Below are 19,361 nucleotides of genomic sequence, written 5' to 3'. Positions count from 1 at the left end.
TTCCATCATTTCAAAGTTCTTAGATTCTGCAACATGAATACATGACCTGTGCTGTAAAGCACTCTTGGATATTGCAAAGCTTTATTTCAGCTTAGCTTTAGTATAAGGAAATAGGGAAATGGGGTTTTCATTAATTTCTGTCAGTTAATGTCTGTTGCTCACATATAACGGTGATACATTGGCACAAGGAGGAATACTTTCAAAAACTTACGGGAAAATTTTAATGTTGAATTGGGTTTTCCTGTTTCACGTTTGCATTTTGGTGCGTGAGCAGGTAAACCCACCATCAGTCTGCTCTTTACAGGTGCATAAAAATCACTGTGGCTTAGTAATATCAGCCATACAGCACCTGAGGTGAAGATGTAGTCCTCTCAACTTTGTGCTGAAATTATTATCAAGTAGTATAGTGAAAGCAAGTCATTAGAGCCAAATTTCATGGTTGTGTGCTTTCAATAGTACATTTGTCTCAAAAATTTGTGCTGAGTGAGAAAGCAAGAAATCATAGCATGGTTGTCTAATAGACCCATAGGCTTCAGAAGAAAAAGTGGTGAGATTTTATTTCTGCTACTGAATAAAAACCGTAAATTCTCAGTGGCTTGAAGAAAAATGTGCATCAAGCTATGGTATTGACATGTTAGCACTTGACTATGGAAAATTACTCTAATATGACCAAATAACTACCAAATTATGCACTGTGATTTGCTTCTTCATGCCATTTTTATATGGGTTAGTCAAGGATGGATTCAGCTAGGATGTGATGATAAGGAAAGTATTGCAAGGAATTAGAATACCAGGTGTTTGTTCTTGACATTAGGAGTATGAAGTGAGAGAATAAAATTAAGTAACTGTGAAGGGCAGTGTCTATTCTCACATTTGGAGACATTTTAGTATTTGTATACATATTTTATGACACAATTGTGTTATCAAGAAACCTATTTATTGGTAATTGCGATTGACAATTCTGCTTTCATTTTCACATTGTTTCCACATCATACACTTTCTCTTGCCAAGAAGCCGTCGTTAGTTCTATGGCAGTCAAAATGGAAACTGGGGATATAGTAAGGAAATATTACTGTACACTGAACTTCGCCTTTCACCAAGAGATCTGCTACTGACCCCAGTGCTTATCTTACACGGTGGCAGCAGCACAGATAGGATAGAAAGCAGACAGATGGCTTTGGTAGCCAAATGTAGACAATCCATTTCCTTATTCTAGGAGCAGAAGGAACTGAAAGTTGTGGCCAGCAGAAGCTCCTCTATTTCTACTGCAACACTCTTAAAGCCCTGTTTGCTATCCAAATCACATTTATCATCATTGAAATACCACTAGAGGTTCATGTGACTCCTTCTAGCTACTAGTGGATCTATCAGTCCTGCTCTTCCATGCTTTGTTTCCCGGAATGTCATTGTAATGCCACCACAGAGCTTTTGTCATTTTTTGGTTTGAAATTCTCCACATTGATTCAGAGTCCTAGTTATTCAGTTATTGATTCAGCTCTAGTTATTTTCATGGATCAGTCTCAATACGTGAATGTCTATTTCATCTGCCTGTCAGAGTTCATGGAAACTTCTGGAAGATGCTATTAATCACATGGTTTAGATTCAGGTAGTCGTCCAAGGAGCATAGAATTGGATTCAATCCTTATGGATCCCTTTCAGTTTGAGACATCCCATGGTCAAAACTCTAGAGCATACATTGTTCTATTGCATGCAATAGTATAGCAATCTTAAGGTGACAAATTTCAATATACATTTAAAAAGCAATGATTTACTATGATTTTTTTTAATGAAGAGTAGTGACTCTTGTTACTAGATCTTGCTCTAAATTACAGTTAGCCTATAACAATGATTAAAAGTATAAAAGTCATGATAAAGAGACTCAATTTTTTAACATCAGGCTGACCTTTGTTTAATATTAGCCAAGGATGTAACAAAAGACATAGTCTCACTTCATTAACTCAAATCAATCTTTTTGTATCTTGCATGCAATTAAGCAAAATGTAATTATTAAATAATTTTTTTTTTTTTTTTCCTAAGGGTACTTTGGTCAGGATGGCCATTTTGGATCATGTGAAAACAAGTACTGTGGTCTGGGCAGACACTGCGTTGTGAATGGGAAGACTGGCCAAGCCGAGTGTCTGTGCATGGAGCACTGCAAACCACATTACAAACCTGTGTGTGGGTCTGATGGAGAATTCTATGAAAACCACTGTGAAGTGCACAGGGCTGCTTGTCTGAAAAAGAAAAAGATCACCATTGTACACAATGAAGATTGTTTCTTTAAAGGTAAGCATGGCTGAACAATATCTCAATATTGCTATTGGGTATGTGTTTTCAAGCTGTTCAATTAAATCTCTATACTGTCTGTTACTGAGTGTACAGTGAATAAAGGACTTGAAAAATTTATACAGTAAGTATTCTAAGCACTCCAGAGGTACGTTATGGATTTTTTTGTCTTTTGTTTATACTCAATGCTCTGGGTAATAACCCCTTTTTAACCTGAGTGAACCAGTTGTTTTTTAGAAACATGTATGGCGGCTTGCCTTACAAATGTGGTTGCTGACCTCATTTATATAAATGTACTTAGATCCCAAAGCCTGAAGGATATTAATCTTTGTTGGAGGAAAAATGGAATTTAGGATTTCAGAGGGGTTTTGGAAGGTTGCAGGACCTGGGCTGTGTGTTGATGTTGATAATTCAACAGCTTGTTCATGCTAAATGGGTCTTTCTTGCTTTGAATTTGGATAATGAAAAGTTTACTAGTGTATTCGTCAAAGCATGCAAGATTAGTTACTTTTTAATCTTCTGAATATTAAGAGGTGCCAGCCTGAATTCTGAGAGGTACACCTTATGCTAAGCATTTTATGTTGACAATGTCAACAACTGCAACATGCTCCTTTTCTGTATAATTTGAGCACACCTTGCAGGTTTCTGGAACTCTGCCAGTGCAGACTTTGAATATTTGTGACTACTTTGACAGATTCTAAGTGTGTTTTCACTGGTTAAAAAAAGGTGGATGGCTTTGGCAGGAAGGGAAATTTTTTTAACAAGTCCCTTTTTTATTAGTCTTTCTAGTGCTTCCTGAAAACATGATAAGCTAAGCAACAACATCAAAAAATGCTGAGATACAGGTATCCATAGGTTAAACTGGGGATGTGGAAATCTTCTAACAGGAGTACACATATAAGTAATAGGGAAAGTTTAACTTTGTTCAAAACTAACTACAGACACTGTATAAAATTGATATATCATCACAATTTATAGGGCTTAAGTACATAGCATGTGTTCTGAGGTAGTGGAAAATTAAAATGGGTTTCTAGGAGTATAATATATGGTATTTGTAGGGAATTGTTTGTGCTACAACAACAAAACATGAATACTTTCATCTTAACAGTCACAATCTATTTTTTAAAATACTTTGATGATGTACTGTTCTGATAGGAGAAATGACAGTAAAAAAACACAGATTGTTTAAATTTATGGGGCTAAATTCAGTTCTGCAGTATGGTGTATACAACACAAATAATTTCAGACCATGTGTGGGAAAAATTTTAGCATTGCTACATTTTTTCCCCTTAGAGAAAGAGAGATTTATTTATGAAAATGAGACAGTACTTCAGGTAGAAATTTAATCCAAAGGTTACCTTTTTTTAGCTCATCTTTATGTTTTAAATTCACCATGCTTCTTTCACACTTGTTGTGGACAATGAAGTATCTGAATGGTGTTCAATTTCAGAAACCTAATTTAGATGCTGGATTAAAAAAGTGAAAAAGTAGAGTTTTCCTTTAGTCAACTACAGTCTTCAGTAAGGAACTAGGGTTTCTGGGTGATTTTGTCTGAGATGCCTTTTGAAAACTGTTATTTATCAAGACTCAAGTTTTCTAATTTGGGCGATAGCTATATGCCTAAAAATAATGTAAAATATTTCATTTCCTTCTTCTTTCTCATCCTGTGTTGACTTCAGTCATGTTAAACAGATGAGATGGGGACAGTTATTTTTCTTAATATTATTTCACATATATGGGCCTTATCAGTCTCAATTTCTTCTATGTTAACTTCACCTGCTTCATTGCTGTAGTAGAGCACAGTGCTGTTAAAGCATTTCTGTCTTTTGTGAATATCTTCCAACATCTTCCATCTTTTGTAATTGTCTTCCAACATCCACTCTATCTGGAGTGAAAGGAGGCAGAAGATGTAAAGCTGTTTTTATATGATTTCTTTCTGTTACAAAACATTTCTAAGTTAACCCACTAGTAGATTGCTTTCAATAAAGCTGAAGGTTCTGCCAGTTAAAGGTCAAAAATTTAAAAAAGCTAATAGGAAAAAAACCCTCCACAGTGCTCCTCCTGGATAGAGAAGGTGAACCCCATCACTACTGATGGTGTCAGAAGGGCACTGCCACATGTCCTCCTTGTTGGTTTTGCTGACATCCTTTAGCACAAATGATCTCATTTCAAGGACCTGCTTCTGAGACCATAAAAATTCAAAGAAAATCGGAAAACAAATATTCTGAGCACTTTTTTTAGGCTTTCACAAAATCCTTTAGAAAAGGCTAGTCTGAGCTGGGGAAGGGTGTATGGGGAAGGAGAGCATGCAAGATATGTCACATGATAAGATAGTCATTGTCAACAATGACTATGTTAAGACAGCAGTTAAATATTTTTAATTTCTGATTCATCGCTAATCATTGATTTTCAGATCGAACTACTGTGTACTTAACTGCTTTTTTGTATTTCATCTCTAACAAGGTAATGCTTTGAGGTATTTATGCTTCAAATCCACATACTGGGTTCTCCTCCCCTCTTCAGGGGAAATATTTCTTGATGGAGAAATTTTAAGTTTTAAATTGGGTATAGAGCTCAAGATTAGAAAAGCTTAGAAATACACCTTATTTAAATGAGTAAGCTTACCAGAAAACACTAGTATTCTGTGTCTGGAGAATAAAATTTTAAAAGCTAATGTTCTATATACCCAATTAACATTACAATTGTAGCTAGGTAGCTATAATTATTTGAAGAATACATCTTGTAATCAAATGATATATAGTTGATCTCAAACATCATGACTTCTACTTAATGGTTTGAAAATTGCCCTCTTAAACACTTACATGCTAAGTGGAGTTTAAAGATTGCCTTGCTAAATGAGTGAGATTTTTGACTTATACGTTGAAACTCCATTAAAATCACTGAAAAATGTGTGTCTTAACTAAGCTATGTATAGAACATAGACAAAAAGCACAGAGAGCCATTTCTGAAACTTCTGAAAAATACATTTTGAGGTAGTGAAAGCTGTGTCAAAGCTGTACTCTGCTGACGTGCTGTTTTTTTAAACAAAATCTTCAAATTCTGATCTATTACCTGTTTTTTATTGTAGCTTATTTATTTCCAGATTCATTGGACTATTTCCTCTTTTCCCTTTTTTTTTTTCCTTTTCACTTGCTATCTTTATTTCTTCACACCAAATTAAATTACCACTTTTTCCAAAACATGTGTGGAATACATGCAAAACAGTAATTGAAGTTGAAAGTTTTTCCTTGATGATTGAGACTATTATGCAAATGTTGCATTTTTCACATGGATCAAGATAATGGCCATACTAAATTAGACATTACTTTTTCTCCACTCCTTCTATAATTATTCCCTCCGTTACTTATTGGCATGTCATGATGCATCACACACTGAATGATTTTTCCTGCTAGCTTGGTTAGATGTTTAGATGCTAACTGTGACCCTGAGAGTTAGTCAATAAACTGTCTCAATTTCTTCTCATATAGAAGCAAAATGAATTCTACAGGGAAGCTAATTACTTATAATCCCCTTTTCTATGAATTTAAATTAGAAGTGTTTTGTATACCTGTAGAGTCCTCTATTTCCCTCAAGTAAAGTCCAGTGTCCTATATCTGGATGTTACAGAATGAAAATTTTGCAATAGCTTTTAGAGCAACTCTCAAGCCTGAACAATCTAAAAAATGTAAAATATTTAAGATTATTCTAATACAGCAAGAAAACCCTTTAGAAAATGCTTTGTGATCCTGTGATCTAAGGAACTTTCTAAGAATGATATTCATATCAAGGAGCTAAAAAAAAATAAAAGACATGGTCAAGTGCCACAATGGTATGTTCAGTGATGGGAAGAGGAAACATAAATGATGAAATAAAAGGAAATATTAATGACAAAATTCAAAGTTTGAAGCTTAGATTATTCATTAGATCTGACACTGACCATATCAGCTGGGAAGTCTGATATGCTTTTTTTATATGCTAGGTGAAGAGGTGTAGAGCATGAGCATAGGAGTGTGCAGGGGGTAGGTTGGCTCTGCATGCTCTCTGCTTCCAGTGTTCTGAATGTTCTCAAGCCAGGCACTTTGTGTTTCAGAGCTGCTTCTGCTGGGTGTAAGAAAGGCACTAGGATCGTCTGACTCAATGTGTTTGACACTCCTGCTAACCCCTCCCCGCCTCTTGCTAGCCACACCTTTAACAGGCCCCAGAGGATGGGGATTCAAATGGCCTGGAATTATTTTACTTGGTGTCTCTACCCTTATTTTTATTCTGTGAAGTGGCACTGTGAAATTAATGGCTTTGTGCAGAACTTACAAGGCTGGAAATATTATTCTTCAACTTCTATAAAGTTCAGTTGGGCTCATGTGGGACAGTGTACTGGGTCCTGAATGACATTCTCGGGACATCAAATAAGCTAAGTTATATTTTCTTGTGTTCACTTCTTCTACTCCATTTTCCTAAAACCAGGCCAGTAAATGCAAGTAAGGGATTAAAAGATTTCCATGAAAAATTCATCTTGTATTTTCTATGCACCCTGGGCTTCTTTTATATTTATATTATATTTATTTCCATACAGTGATACACTCAGTCATTATAACAAATGTCAATTTGCTTTGAATCTTCAGGAATGTAGCAAATACTCCTATATACCTTGAATTTTATGGAATATTTTTAGAATAAAATTTACTTCATATGTAAGCTCTTTACTTATAAGTAGCTTCTGTGGCATCCTTATGGTATTAACATTCTTTTAATCTCATCTTTCTTTTTCTGTCTCATTTTCATTTGGAGAATATTTTCATCTGTTAAAAAGTCTGTGAGCTTCAGATTTCTTACTAGTATTACTAAAATACCTAGATAGCTAAAGAATACTACAACATTTTCTTTTCCCCTGACTGTTCCTGATAGACAAAGTAGATACATAGGTTGGAAAGCTTACTCCCAATACTAAGCTGTTCAGGGCAGAGGATAAGAGCTGACTATGGAGAAATTCAAAATAAGTATGAGTAAACTGTAAAAAGTTCAAGAGACATTAGCAGTAATGACCAAAGTAATTTTGGTTTAACGGCTTAAAAAATATATGAAAGCATTTTACAAAATCATCAGGGCAAGCTAAGAGTGGATATGAATGGGCTGCCTTGTATTGGAAGAAATGAGTAGGCTGCCTTGAATTCCAAGAACAAAAATAAAAATTCTGAAATAATAAAGCAGGAATAAACTCAAAGCAAGCTTTTGTGCTTGACATACAGCAGATCCTGTGAGCTACATAGGATTTCAGCAGTAGACTGTGAATACTAGGGGAAAGCCTATAGGCTTTTCCTTTTTTTAAGAGGGCTGGGGGAATTAGTTGAAGTGAACCAAATACTAACTATCCCACAGAAAAGATCTAGGATGCCTGTCTAGCCTCTGCAGTGACTTCCACAGGATTAGTTCAAAGACAATAATTTTTAAATTTTTGTTTGTCTTTGATTTGTGGCCTAGGTGATCTTAGATTGATTATCAAAATATTGGCACATTCATTTAGAAGCACTGGCATTTATTTAATCTTATTTGATGTTCATGTACTTCAAAAGCAAGCAGATAAGTCTCTGTCATCTTGCCAGTTTCACTTCTAGAAATATTTCATCTTGTCCTTTATATAAATCTTAAACACATTATTTAGGTTTGATCGTTAGCAATCTTTCAAAAGAAATTAGGATACATTAATCTGAATACCAATCCAGTGTTTTCATTGCAAAAGAACTTTTTCCTAAGATATATTTGCTTATTTACTTTGGCTATCAATTGGCTTCTGTGTTGAAGTTCTCAAAAACATCATTATTACACTCATTCTGAAAGTCTGATTTTCTGCATATAACATCACCCTTAAGGTTGCTGCCAATAAAGTGTCAAACTTCAGCTAGCACTCCAGAACTATGTTCAACACAAGCTGTATTATGAAAAAAAATCTGAAAAATCTTTCAGAACTCAAGGTTTCTGCTTGATCATAAAATGTTTGATAGCGCATAAGAATTATTAGATTTAGATTAATAATCCAGCCTATGATCTACATATCTTCACTTTAGTGTGACAGTTAAGAAATTAATATTAAATCCTGAATTCATGCAGAGATAAGATTAGTAATTGAACATTCACAGGGTGGTAAAATCACTGTTAATGGCAGATGTGCTACTTCTTTCAGCATTTTGTTGGAGAGTGATGCTCTAATAGAATACTGAATCTTTTAAATACTCTGAAACCATACTAAATTTTAGCACTCTTTCTCTACCCTGTTTTCCCCACACAGTCAGTTTTCCTGAGTTCCATTGCTCATGAGATTTGGCAAACTGGGGGGTTTTTCCTCCAACGTCTGTACAAGATTTGTCTCAAATATCTCTCTTAAACTCCCCAGTGTTGCCTTAAATTGCTTAAACTGACTGGTGTGCAAGGCCAACATATGTAATATCTGCTACTAGATCTGCAGAGTGAAGCTAAATTCAACATATTTATGAGAACGTGCATATAAGAAGCTTAATTTAAAAACTAAACATCAATGCTGTTGGTGATGTTGTATCTCCTTGCAACTAATGTCTTGAACTCTATTCTCACTTTCCTCCTTTGCATTAAATTTATACCTCTAAAATGTTGGATGGGGCAATGACAATGGGGGAGATCCTGAAATAAATTGTGATTATAGGTTTGGCTTTTATTGCCTGGCTAAAGGTATACTACAAAGACATCCTTTATTTTCAGTGTCTGGAGCAGTCCCAATCTTTGTATATCAATGCCTTCAATGCTGGGATAAATCTATTAATCAGCTCTTGGCTATTTTGTATTCTACATTCACATAGTGATGAAGAATTAGTGCTCTCTAGCTAATCTCTGTACAAACTTAATGAAGTTTCAAATATCTTGTAAGGTCATCACTGTTGTTTGATACCACACAAAGAAATGAATCTATGGACATCATAGATTTTCACTGGTAGAAAATTTAAAAACTTTTAATTTTTCCAGCAACGATGTTGAGTCTGTTCAAAGAAGCTGTATTAACCTGAAAGCTTCATTGTCAAGTCTCAGCCAAGTTACTGAATCACACAACCAACATTGTAAAATCTTCTTCCTTGGAGATAGATATTAAAAACCTGATTGGATGAGGTCCTGGGCAACCAGGTGGTGACCCTTCTTGAGCAGGGGAGCAGCACCAGATGATTTCTTATGGTTTCCTTCAACCTCTACTATTTTGTGTGGATAAGCATTTCTGAAAAAAAAACCATCCTTATACACCTTCAGCCTGGTTTTGAAGAAACAGAATGTAGATCATGGTGCTAAAATTCAGTCAGTAGTTTCTGGTACTGTTGAGGAAGAATTGGAGAGATCAGAGGAAGAGAAGCAGAGTTCTGGCAAAGTGTAATTACTGGGCAGAGTTGTACTAGTGCCCTCCTTTCAAACCTGGTAACTTGCACCTGTGGATAGGGCAGTGCCACACACAGGACAGAATATTCTTTGCTATCCTGCTTTTTTTGGTACTGTCAGAAAAGTGTTGATGTGTTGCTAGCAGTGCAAGGATTGTGCAGGTATGGTTCAAATAATGTCTCAATTTCTGTGCTTGAATAACCTTTATAAAAAATTTGGGAAAAGGCAAAAAAAACACCACACAACTTCTTTTGTGACATTCTAAAATAAATACTGGTATTGTTTAGTATTGAAGATAGCAAATGTTTTTAAAACTGGAAGAAAACAGGTAAAAGTAGTGCAAAATGTAGTAGAAAAATGGCTGCTTGTACCTCAAAATAATTAAAGAACTATTTTTTACTATCAAATCAGTATGGGACAGTAAAAAATATACAATAAATAAAACTAAAAGTTTGTTACAAATTAATAGTAAATAAAGGAAGCTTTGTACTCAGACAGACATTTAAGTGAGAAAAATAATTTTTAAGTTTAGAGTAAGCACAAAGTCTTAAACTACTGAACGGCTGTTGGTCTAAAGCAAACTTTTTAAAGTTTTAATTAAATAACATAAGAATTATCATTAGGTCCTATGGGAAATTTTTCTGATGGAACATATTGTTGGCCTTTAAAAATCATTAGCAGTTGGATACATATACAAGGCATTGGCATGATATTTGTAATTCAAGTTGGCTAGTATATGGTATACCAACTTAAAAAAAGCCATAGATTCTTTTACAAAATCTGAGTATTTTGAAGAAAAGTAGGCATGCAAAAATATTATTTCTGGCTCTGGTAGCTAATAATGGATTGGGTAAATAAATTTACAGTGGATAAAACCTGTAAGTTAAAAGCTTTCTCTTGTGATTTGACATTTACTTTTAATATAGGATGGTAGGTGGGATTTATGGTAAACTAAACTAGAAATGCAGCATTGTCTTTTCAGGATTATTTACTTGTTTTTAGTGTGTAGCACCCTAGTGGAACCTGAGAAACTAAATTGGTTTAAAGAAACCTAATTTACTCAATTGACAGTAGCTAGTTTAGGAAATTTGTCAATATTTGTCAATGTTTTACAACTATATGTTTTTTCCAACTTTCTTGGAATCTAATAGTATGACTATAAGCCAGACGTTTCCAAAATACATTTCTTAGTAGATGGCTATCTTGATGACTTTCAGTTTTCCCCTTTGATTTGTGTCATCTTGTGACCAGAAAATAAAGAAAGCTTCCTGCCACCATGCTTGTGATGGCAGCTATCATGTTATTATTATGTTTTAAATTTTTAAAGCTATGGTATGAACAGGTATTAAAAGCAACCAGAAAATAAGTAGCCACAAGCACTTTCTGAAGAAGACAACTTAGGCAGTATATTCTGTCAATTTTTTTCATAGACAGGTAAATAGAATAAATAAAGTAACATGTTTTTGATGAACATTGTATATATTCTATTTAGTGCCAGGACTTGGCAATTTTGATTTACCTCAGTTAAAAAAAATAAAGTATTTATAACACTGTAACCAGAGTTTATACTGTTACTTCTGTAACAGAAAACATTGCAAGCAAAAGATAATAATTTAAAGTTTGACAGAGACCTATAATAAGTGATTCATTACAGCATTTTTTGCCATAGAGTTGTCAATTATACAATACTTCTTTTGACATAAACTGCAATTAAAGTAGATTATATTATCAGATTTTACCCTGAGGTAAAACAAATATGGCTCATATTTAAACTTATATAGAGTGGCCCAAAGAATCCTCCAGCTGAAACTGATTTTAAAAGATTAATTTCAGAAAATCAAAGCACTTAATTTTTGCCTTATTCTAATTTATTTTTCTTCTTGTTTGACTCTGAACTTCTTCCTTTTACTGTCATTGAAACCAGAACTTTGTTCATTATTATTTATAATATTTTATATGAAATTTATAAAATTCTTATTATTTGAAGTTTTTATTTGTCAGGAGTAAGCTAGTCTTTCTCATTGGCCTTAGAAAACATACTTCTGATACTCATGCAGAGAGTAAATAAAATTTGATAAACTGGGTGATGAAATCTGATTAGATCCTTTAGCTTTCTCTTCATCTGGAATGATAATGTGGATTTAATTTAAAATTGTTCAAAGCAAACAACAGGAAATAAAGGAAAACAGATTACAGCAAAAGTAAGTTAAACTGTAGCTCTAAGAAATAAGCTAATGTAAAATTATACAAAACTTCTCACTAAGAGTGATGTTTTATATTCTTGCATGTATTTGTATTGGCTTTGGGTGCAATTAAATCCTGAACTATAAAGTGCCAGGAAAGTTTGTTTCCCTCAAGGCTGGAACAGATGGTGGAGATTCTTTTTTTTTCTTCTCACCATTTAGAGACCAAGTCTGCTGAATCTCTACAAGAGAAAGTATTTATGCCAAAGAAAACTGCTGATGTTGGCCTTAAAGCAGTAGAATTCTTAGCTAGAATTTATTCACTATAGGGTTATTACTAAGAATCCTGGTATGCACGCAGTGCATTGAAATTTTGCTATTAGCAGTGTTCTAATACAGATTTGATATCTGTCTAATAATGTTTGTTGTACAGAATAGAAAAAGTGCTCTTGACTAATAAAACTGCAAGTTTTCACTTAGTATGCAGCCTGTTTGTCAGGGTATTTCACTGTGCAAGGAGGAAGCTATGAATTAGCATTTCCCAGTCATCGCTTTGATAATTAGAGGAATAAAAATCTAAATGCATGGAGAATAGCAGTAGTGGTGTTAATCATGAGCATTCCATACTCTTAATCCCACCTGGAAAATGAGAAAAAAGCACTCCTGGGATCTAGTAAAATGGCAAGCTTTGTATATCACTAAAAAAATCTGAGAGAAAAATATCCTTGCCGTGTTAAATACTAATTATGGTCAAGAAGTTTAGTTAGTACTTCTAAATTTAAGACAACTGCTGAATGGATAAGTTCTTTGTTATTTTCCTATTCCATCTTCTCTTTTATACAAGTCCTTGTTATTCAGACAGAGCATAAAGATTTTTATTGGTCCCTTATGATGCAAACTATAGTTGTACAATCATCATTTTAGAATATGAGCTCTGTGTGCTCTTAGACTTGCTGTCACTTTATCACAATTGTAGAAGCATCTTGAAGTGTGTTTGCTTAAGCAGATGGTGAATGGCCACACTGGGAGTATATCTATCTTCTTTACTGTATGATGAAGTTTTAAAGCAGACATTTTAGCTATGGTAGTTGGAAAAACATACTTTTGTGTTAAGTCTTGTAGGAAAAAAAAAACCTGGTAAAATATTTAAAAGCCCCTAATAATACTGAGTACATGAAATTGGTATAAATTAGATAATCAAGTGATCACAAATGATGCATACAATATATAAGAATGTTAATGCTTTCTTTCATTTTTACAGTATTTTATAATTACAAATTTTTAAAGGAAATGAAAAGTTATGTGGTTTAGATTTTCATTTACAGAAAGTCCTAAAGTGCTAAGGACTACTGTGGGACAGGGAAAACCCTCTAGTTTATATGGAAGTTTCTCTAACACTATCATTTCAGTAATCTCAGGATTTAATTCAAGCCTCCCTACTGAGTCTAATGAAGATTAGGCGCATTGAAATCAGTCAGTTGATGAATATTTGTTATATTGCAAGCATGAAAGATGTAAAAGGGAGCCCAAGGGAGAGAATACTGGGTTAGAAGTTTGAAATAAATAAACCATAAAAAATCAACAGAAACTAAATGAAGAACCACACACACAACCTTCTGTGTCTCCCCCACCCTCCCCAGAGTGAAAAAACTGTTGAAAACATACTGTTTGCACCAATAGTGTGATGTAAACTTGAATGTTGTTTTGAAATGGTCTTAGGATTTGTTTGAAACATAAATCCAGCTGATTCGGTAATCATCACGACTGGTGGCAGTTCCTCACTTATGTTGGATGGGGTTTACCTACTCTCTACGTTATGGAAATTCACCTCACAGTTTAATTAATATTTTTAAGATTTTCTTTTATGACTCCTTTAAAATATGAAAAAGTCTAGAAGTATTCTGAAATGCTTTTTAAAAAGTAGACTTAGACCTGCTTTGCCTATGTCCAGTACATGTAGGGAATAGGTAGTTAAAAAAAAAAGCGGAGAAAATGAGAGATCAGAAGTGACTCCTATGACATTTCATGTGCTTGTTGTGATGGTTTGGGGTTTTTGTTTGTTTTGTTGCATTTTGTGGGGTGTTTTTTGGTCTTAATACTCCTTGTATTGAGCTCTGGAAATAGACATTTTCATTTATCTTTTGCTCTCAATGGACTTGGAATAGGGTATAGTCCTGCTGTTATAGGCAGCAGGAAGAATACATATACCAATGATAAAGGGCATTAGCAGGTTAAGTCATGAGTTAACAGTTGATGGGGGTTCATTTGTACCCAGGAGTACAAATGAAATAGCCAGTTATAAATGATTAGAAATTTTATTCATTTTTTTAGTTCACAGATAAATGAGCATAAGTCTAGGTGCAATATGTACAGCCATTAAAGTAGCCTTGATAGTCTCTTTGTGTAAACAACCTATACATTCATATATTACTTTGACATCAGTTAAAAAGTCTCCAACTTCTCTCCAAAGATAGTGTTGAGGGAAAAAAAAGAAAATCATTGCTTCATTTCTTTAGTTGTTTTACTCTATAGGAAAGTATTAGACGTGATAGCAATGAAGATGTTTTTAAGCCTCACGAATGAAGGTATTTTTAAGTCTCATGGGATGTGGGTGTGCATTCTAATTTTTTTTTCATACCATGAATGGTGAGTACATGGGGCCAATCTGTGGTGCCTGTTTTGTATCCTTGCTTCTGAAAGATGAAAATCTGGGTATGTAGACTAGAAAGTGTTGTTTTCCTGAATAATGCTATTGTTTAGCTGATCAAAGGGCTGTGACATTAGGATGCACTGTAGATACATTTTCAGTCTACATGTGCTAAGTATATTTTCCTATGTCTTGTACAAATTTTTTACAGAACATTCAGGACCTTGGTTGAAGTTAAAGAAATTTTTGAAATGTGAATGGTGGCGCATGATAATCTGATAACACAAAATGTTCATGCAGAGTTCACCTGATGAAGCTTTGGTATTTGCAGTATTTAAATACTCTTTAATAATGCATAATTTAAGGACTTGAATTTTCAGTGCAGAATATTGAATAAGGTATTATTATTTCTAAAAGATGTAGGACAAATCAAACAATAAAGGATCTTAAATGCTTGTCTCTTGTTAAAGTGAGTGATTGTACATAAGATTATAACTGAAGGTGAAATAATTTCATTTTAATATGGTAACCCTTTTTATTTGCTTATTGGACTGGTGAAAAAAGAGGAGGTTCACTTTGTAAGAGGTTGAATGCAAATGTAACAGAAATTACTTTTGGAAGTAAAAACTAACAGGAATATTCTCAGAAAATTCTTCCATCGTTACTTAAAAAAAATATTTTAAGCACCAATTCTTTTTTCTAATTCTAATAGTGGCAGAAAACAGATGGACAAAGCTTTTCTTTATGTAGATCTGTGTAGATGAAAGTACAATGCCAGGATGATTAATCCCCACTAAATGTAGAAGTAGGCCTAGTAACTTCCTAGAAATTACATCAGTTTAAATTTATTTACAATCTTTATTTATGACGAAGTCATTAAAATAAAACGACAAAAGAGAGAGAAAAGCTTGTTCACAAAAAAAAAATTGTCTGTATAAAAGCTAATTATGTAGAGTGAGTTCTGTATCTTTAAACCAAAAGTTATAGTGTAGATGATTTAATACAACCACAATTTTGAAAAAAGATAGTCTTTTAAAATTCCAAACTTTGAAAAACAAGTTTTGATGAAAAAAAAATAGGGTGAATTACTTGAATTTTTTTTTCTAAGTTGCACTTCTTTACTTTTTACTTTGGTGTACACTGCTAGGTTGATTGGTAACTTGCAGTGTTATAGTGTGTGTGATTTTAAAAAAAAATTATTATTTTTTATATTCCAACTTATTTGCAACATTTTTTACCCCTTTTTCCTTACTTGTAATTGCTGAAAGACTGAGATACTAAAATGGAAATAAGAGTAGAGTCAGCCCTTGAAAAAATCAAAACCAATCAACAAAACCAAACCCTCCAAGACAAGAACACTCAACATCAATAAAGACAAAAAGCTGTCAGGCTGGAATTCCTGTCAAAATAAATTGTAAAAAATTAATCCTACAGGCATTTCACTGTTTTCCTTGGCATACAAATGTTGGCTACTGCAGTCTGTAAATTGGTTGGCCTTGTCTCCTCTTGTCTCAGTCTTAGGAGATCAGTGGTACTCAGATATGCTATAAAGATCTCTTCTAATCTGAGCTGTTGGAAAAATAGAAAATTATCAGTGTGAAAGTAAAAGCTTGTCTTATTATTATCTCATTATTTTTTCTGCATTTATCACTTATTGCTTTCCTAACCTCAGCAAAGTAGGAAGGTTCTCTTAACTTGATGAAATGTACCTCAACCAACTGACTTTCATAGGTTATTGAAACCACAGCTCATTCTGAATACTCTAAAAGCATTTCTTAATGCTGAGATGAAGCTATACACAATTTGGTATGCTTATTTCAACAAATCCCTATGTTTTGAAGTTCAAATGAGTGCATTCCTAGCATTAAATTTTGCAGTTTGCACTCTTTAAATACTCCTGAAATGTGACTCTGAGAATAACGGCTCAGGCCTCTTAAATGTAGGCTATTACAATTGCCAGAGAAGTGAATTGTGTTCTTCCCTTTACATTCTGGTGCTTATTGGTAATGAAGTATAGTGATGTTCAGCAGAGTGTGTAGGCTCAGGTAGAGCTAATACTAGTTTGTTATAGAACACAGGGACAGAGATTTCCTGAGGAATTCCATTTCCTGTTGACTTGACATGTTTCAGTCTATTGGTATTTTTTGGGTAGGTATGTTTTCTGGGTTTTCTCTCCCTGTGAGACAGTCCTAGATTGGAGAAGTTTTCTGTATGAATGACTCACAGGAATTTATTTTCTCTCCTGAAGAGGATGCACATCTATTATGTGAAACCTCCATCTTCCTTTGTATTTTAGGAAATAAAATACAGAAGAGATATTCACTGAGTCTGGAAATTTTGTTGTTCTACTCTGTTTTGCATTTTGAAAACTGCATCACTGAATTTTTTTCCTCTTTTACATGACAGGTGTGACAGCTGAGACAAATTGCTGTCACACCTTTCAGTGTTCTGTTATTAAGTATTCAGGATCTGCTTGGTCTTTCTTGAAGTGTCCTTGGTCAATGTTTTTTTTTAAGGTTGAACTTTTCTTTCTCATCACCATCATATCTCTGTAGAAGGAATTGTAATGCTCTGAGATTTTGATCCTTGTGGTTTTACCTGCAGGCAGCTAAACACCACAAGAAGGTGTTTAGAAAATTAACTCAATCCTAGCTAAAATCAGGACACAGTGGACTCATTTTGTTGTGGAAGCTCTAAGGTTTATTCTGTATCACTTCTTATAGTGCAGTAGTTGCTGAAGCCTGGGTTATCTAGCCAGCTTCTTTGAGTCAGTGTATAAAACTGCTGAAGAGAATTCTTAGTTTTTGAGGTAATTTAACCCACAAAGGTTGTATATAATAGGTGTGTATATGCAAATCTATAAATAGAATTAAATTTATGTTCATATATTAATACATATTAGTCTGTTTACAAAGACACATTGGCTGTGAAATTGTGTCTTCAGAGAAAGATGATTTACAATTGCTAATTGTGCATTATTTTTTTAAAGTTTAGAGTGACAACTATGTAACCAGCAGAAATTGGTAGTAATTGGCCAGTGATCAATGAATGTATGCTATTACAGTCCTTTGGACCTGCTGGGGAGGTGAGATACAAAAAACATGAGGAAATCACAGGTTCTTATAGGGAACTCCCGTGATATTTAAAACAAACAAGAAAACAACTACAAGTCCCCAAACCAATGGGTTCTAGCTTTGGAAAAAAAAAAAATGGTAAAAAAGTTTGGGTGGAGTAAGAAAAAGTTTCAAGTAGTTAAAGAGGATAAGAACACTGCTGCTTATACATGGAGAGAAAAGATGAGATGAAAAGTCTTAGAAATTGTTGAGGTTCTTAAGAGAAGAATGAAAATGGTCTCACTCCTTCTGCATCTGCTTTTACTTTCCACTTTTTCTTGCCATCTCAGTGTGGAGAAGTGGCTATATTTTACCTTCCTCTTAGTAAATATCTGTTTATTAAACAAATACCTTTCCAAATGAAGGATTTATTTAAAGGAACCGTGATGGGTTTTCATTGTGCCACTGAGATTGAGTTTTCATCTGGTTTGAATCTCTGCAGGGAATATTTTCATCAGTATGAACACTAAATGACCAGTTCAGACTTGCCTATGGAAAAAAGTTCCTTGATTACTTGATAATCCTCTCTGCTGATAATAAAAATTGGTCTGCTCTGGGCAGCATTTTTAAATGTTTTGGTGATCTGAATTTTCTTGACTGCTAATAAGATGCAGGAAGAGACATCAAATAGCTTTGGGATACATCTCAAAGTACATACATTTAATAGAGTTTTAACTGCATTTGCAGGCAATAGCACCATTTTCTTAATAGCACCATTTTCTTAAAGGTAGAATCTTATCAACTGAACTATTTTCAATTTCTTCCACTGACATCCAGTATCAACTCTCAAATACATCTCATACCATTATGACAGTCACAGCAATTCCGACAGTCTAATAAACATACAATTATTTTCTTAATTCACAATTTGAAAACAATGTCTTTAAACAGTCTTCCACACAGTTTTTGTGGGCTAGTTCATAAATTCGTACACATATCTGTAGGCCTTTTGCTGTCTTACTATACTTTGAGAATGCACAAAAATTTCCTTGTGATTGCAAATCAAAAAATGCTTTAATTTTAATTGAGTTGATATTTAAAAAAAAAAAAGGAAAAAAGTTACATTCCTGGGAAATTATCTGGTATATAAAAGTAATAAAATGTCTGTGGCTATATACAAAGTTTGTCTGTAGATAGGTACACATGCAGTGCAACTTATGACAAGGACAGGATGGTGTGGCATTTCTGATTTAAGGCTTAATGCGAGAGCCATGTCAGTCTTTCACCTGACTTTAGTAGGTACCTGAGCAATTCAACCTTCTGTTAGACAGCTAAGAAACCTGACCACTTTAAATGACTGAGTTTACCTCATATCAACTTGTGAACCTGTAGGATTGAGCTGGACGTTGTTTACCAATAGGCAAGAGATAAGCTCTGTAGAAAACTGCTGCTGTGTAATGGAAACAAAATAATTTGCATTTGCCAGTGCATAACAACTCATGTAATTTTTATGAATGAGCAATATTTCTTTCAACTCAATTTCTTCTGATGGGGATAGGAACTATGTTCAGTGGTCTGCCTGAAGTAACATTCTTCCTGAAGTAACATCACTGTTATGTTCTGTTCTATTTAATTTGCTAATATAGAGAATAATGGAAATTGTACTTATCTGGTGGAGTTATATTAGTAGAAGAGGCAGATAGCATGGCCAAAAAAAGACAAAGTTGGGGGAATGTCCGTGTGTGTGTACTCACTCTTCCTCTCCCTTTCTCCCTTTTTCATAGAATCACAGAAGGGTTTGGGTTG

At 34.1% G+C, this 19,361-nt stretch overlaps 1 protein-coding gene across 3 annotated transcripts in view; it reads left to right on the top strand.

Annotated features, from left to right (window-relative positions):
• Window positions 1–19,361, top strand: part of FSTL5 (follistatin like 5) — a 249,089-nt gene that overhangs the window by 58,961 nt on the left and 170,767 nt on the right. For all 3 annotated transcript variants that reach the window (XM_058838127.1, XM_058838126.1, XM_058838125.1), the window contains exon 3: window positions 2,038–2,286. In XM_058838127.1, coding sequence (XP_058694110.1) covers window positions 2,038–2,286 — 249 coding nt within the window. The remainder of the gene's footprint in view (window positions 1–2,037; window positions 2,287–19,361) is intronic.

Source organism: Poecile atricapillus, chromosome 4, assembly GCF_030490865.1.
Source record: "Poecile atricapillus isolate bPoeAtr1 chromosome 4, bPoeAtr1.hap1, whole genome shotgun sequence".
Lineage (NCBI taxonomy): Eukaryota > Metazoa > Chordata > Aves > Passeriformes > Paridae > Poecile > Poecile atricapillus.
Note: the sequence above shows the minus strand (reverse complement) of the source record. Positions and strands in the feature narration are given on the sequence as shown.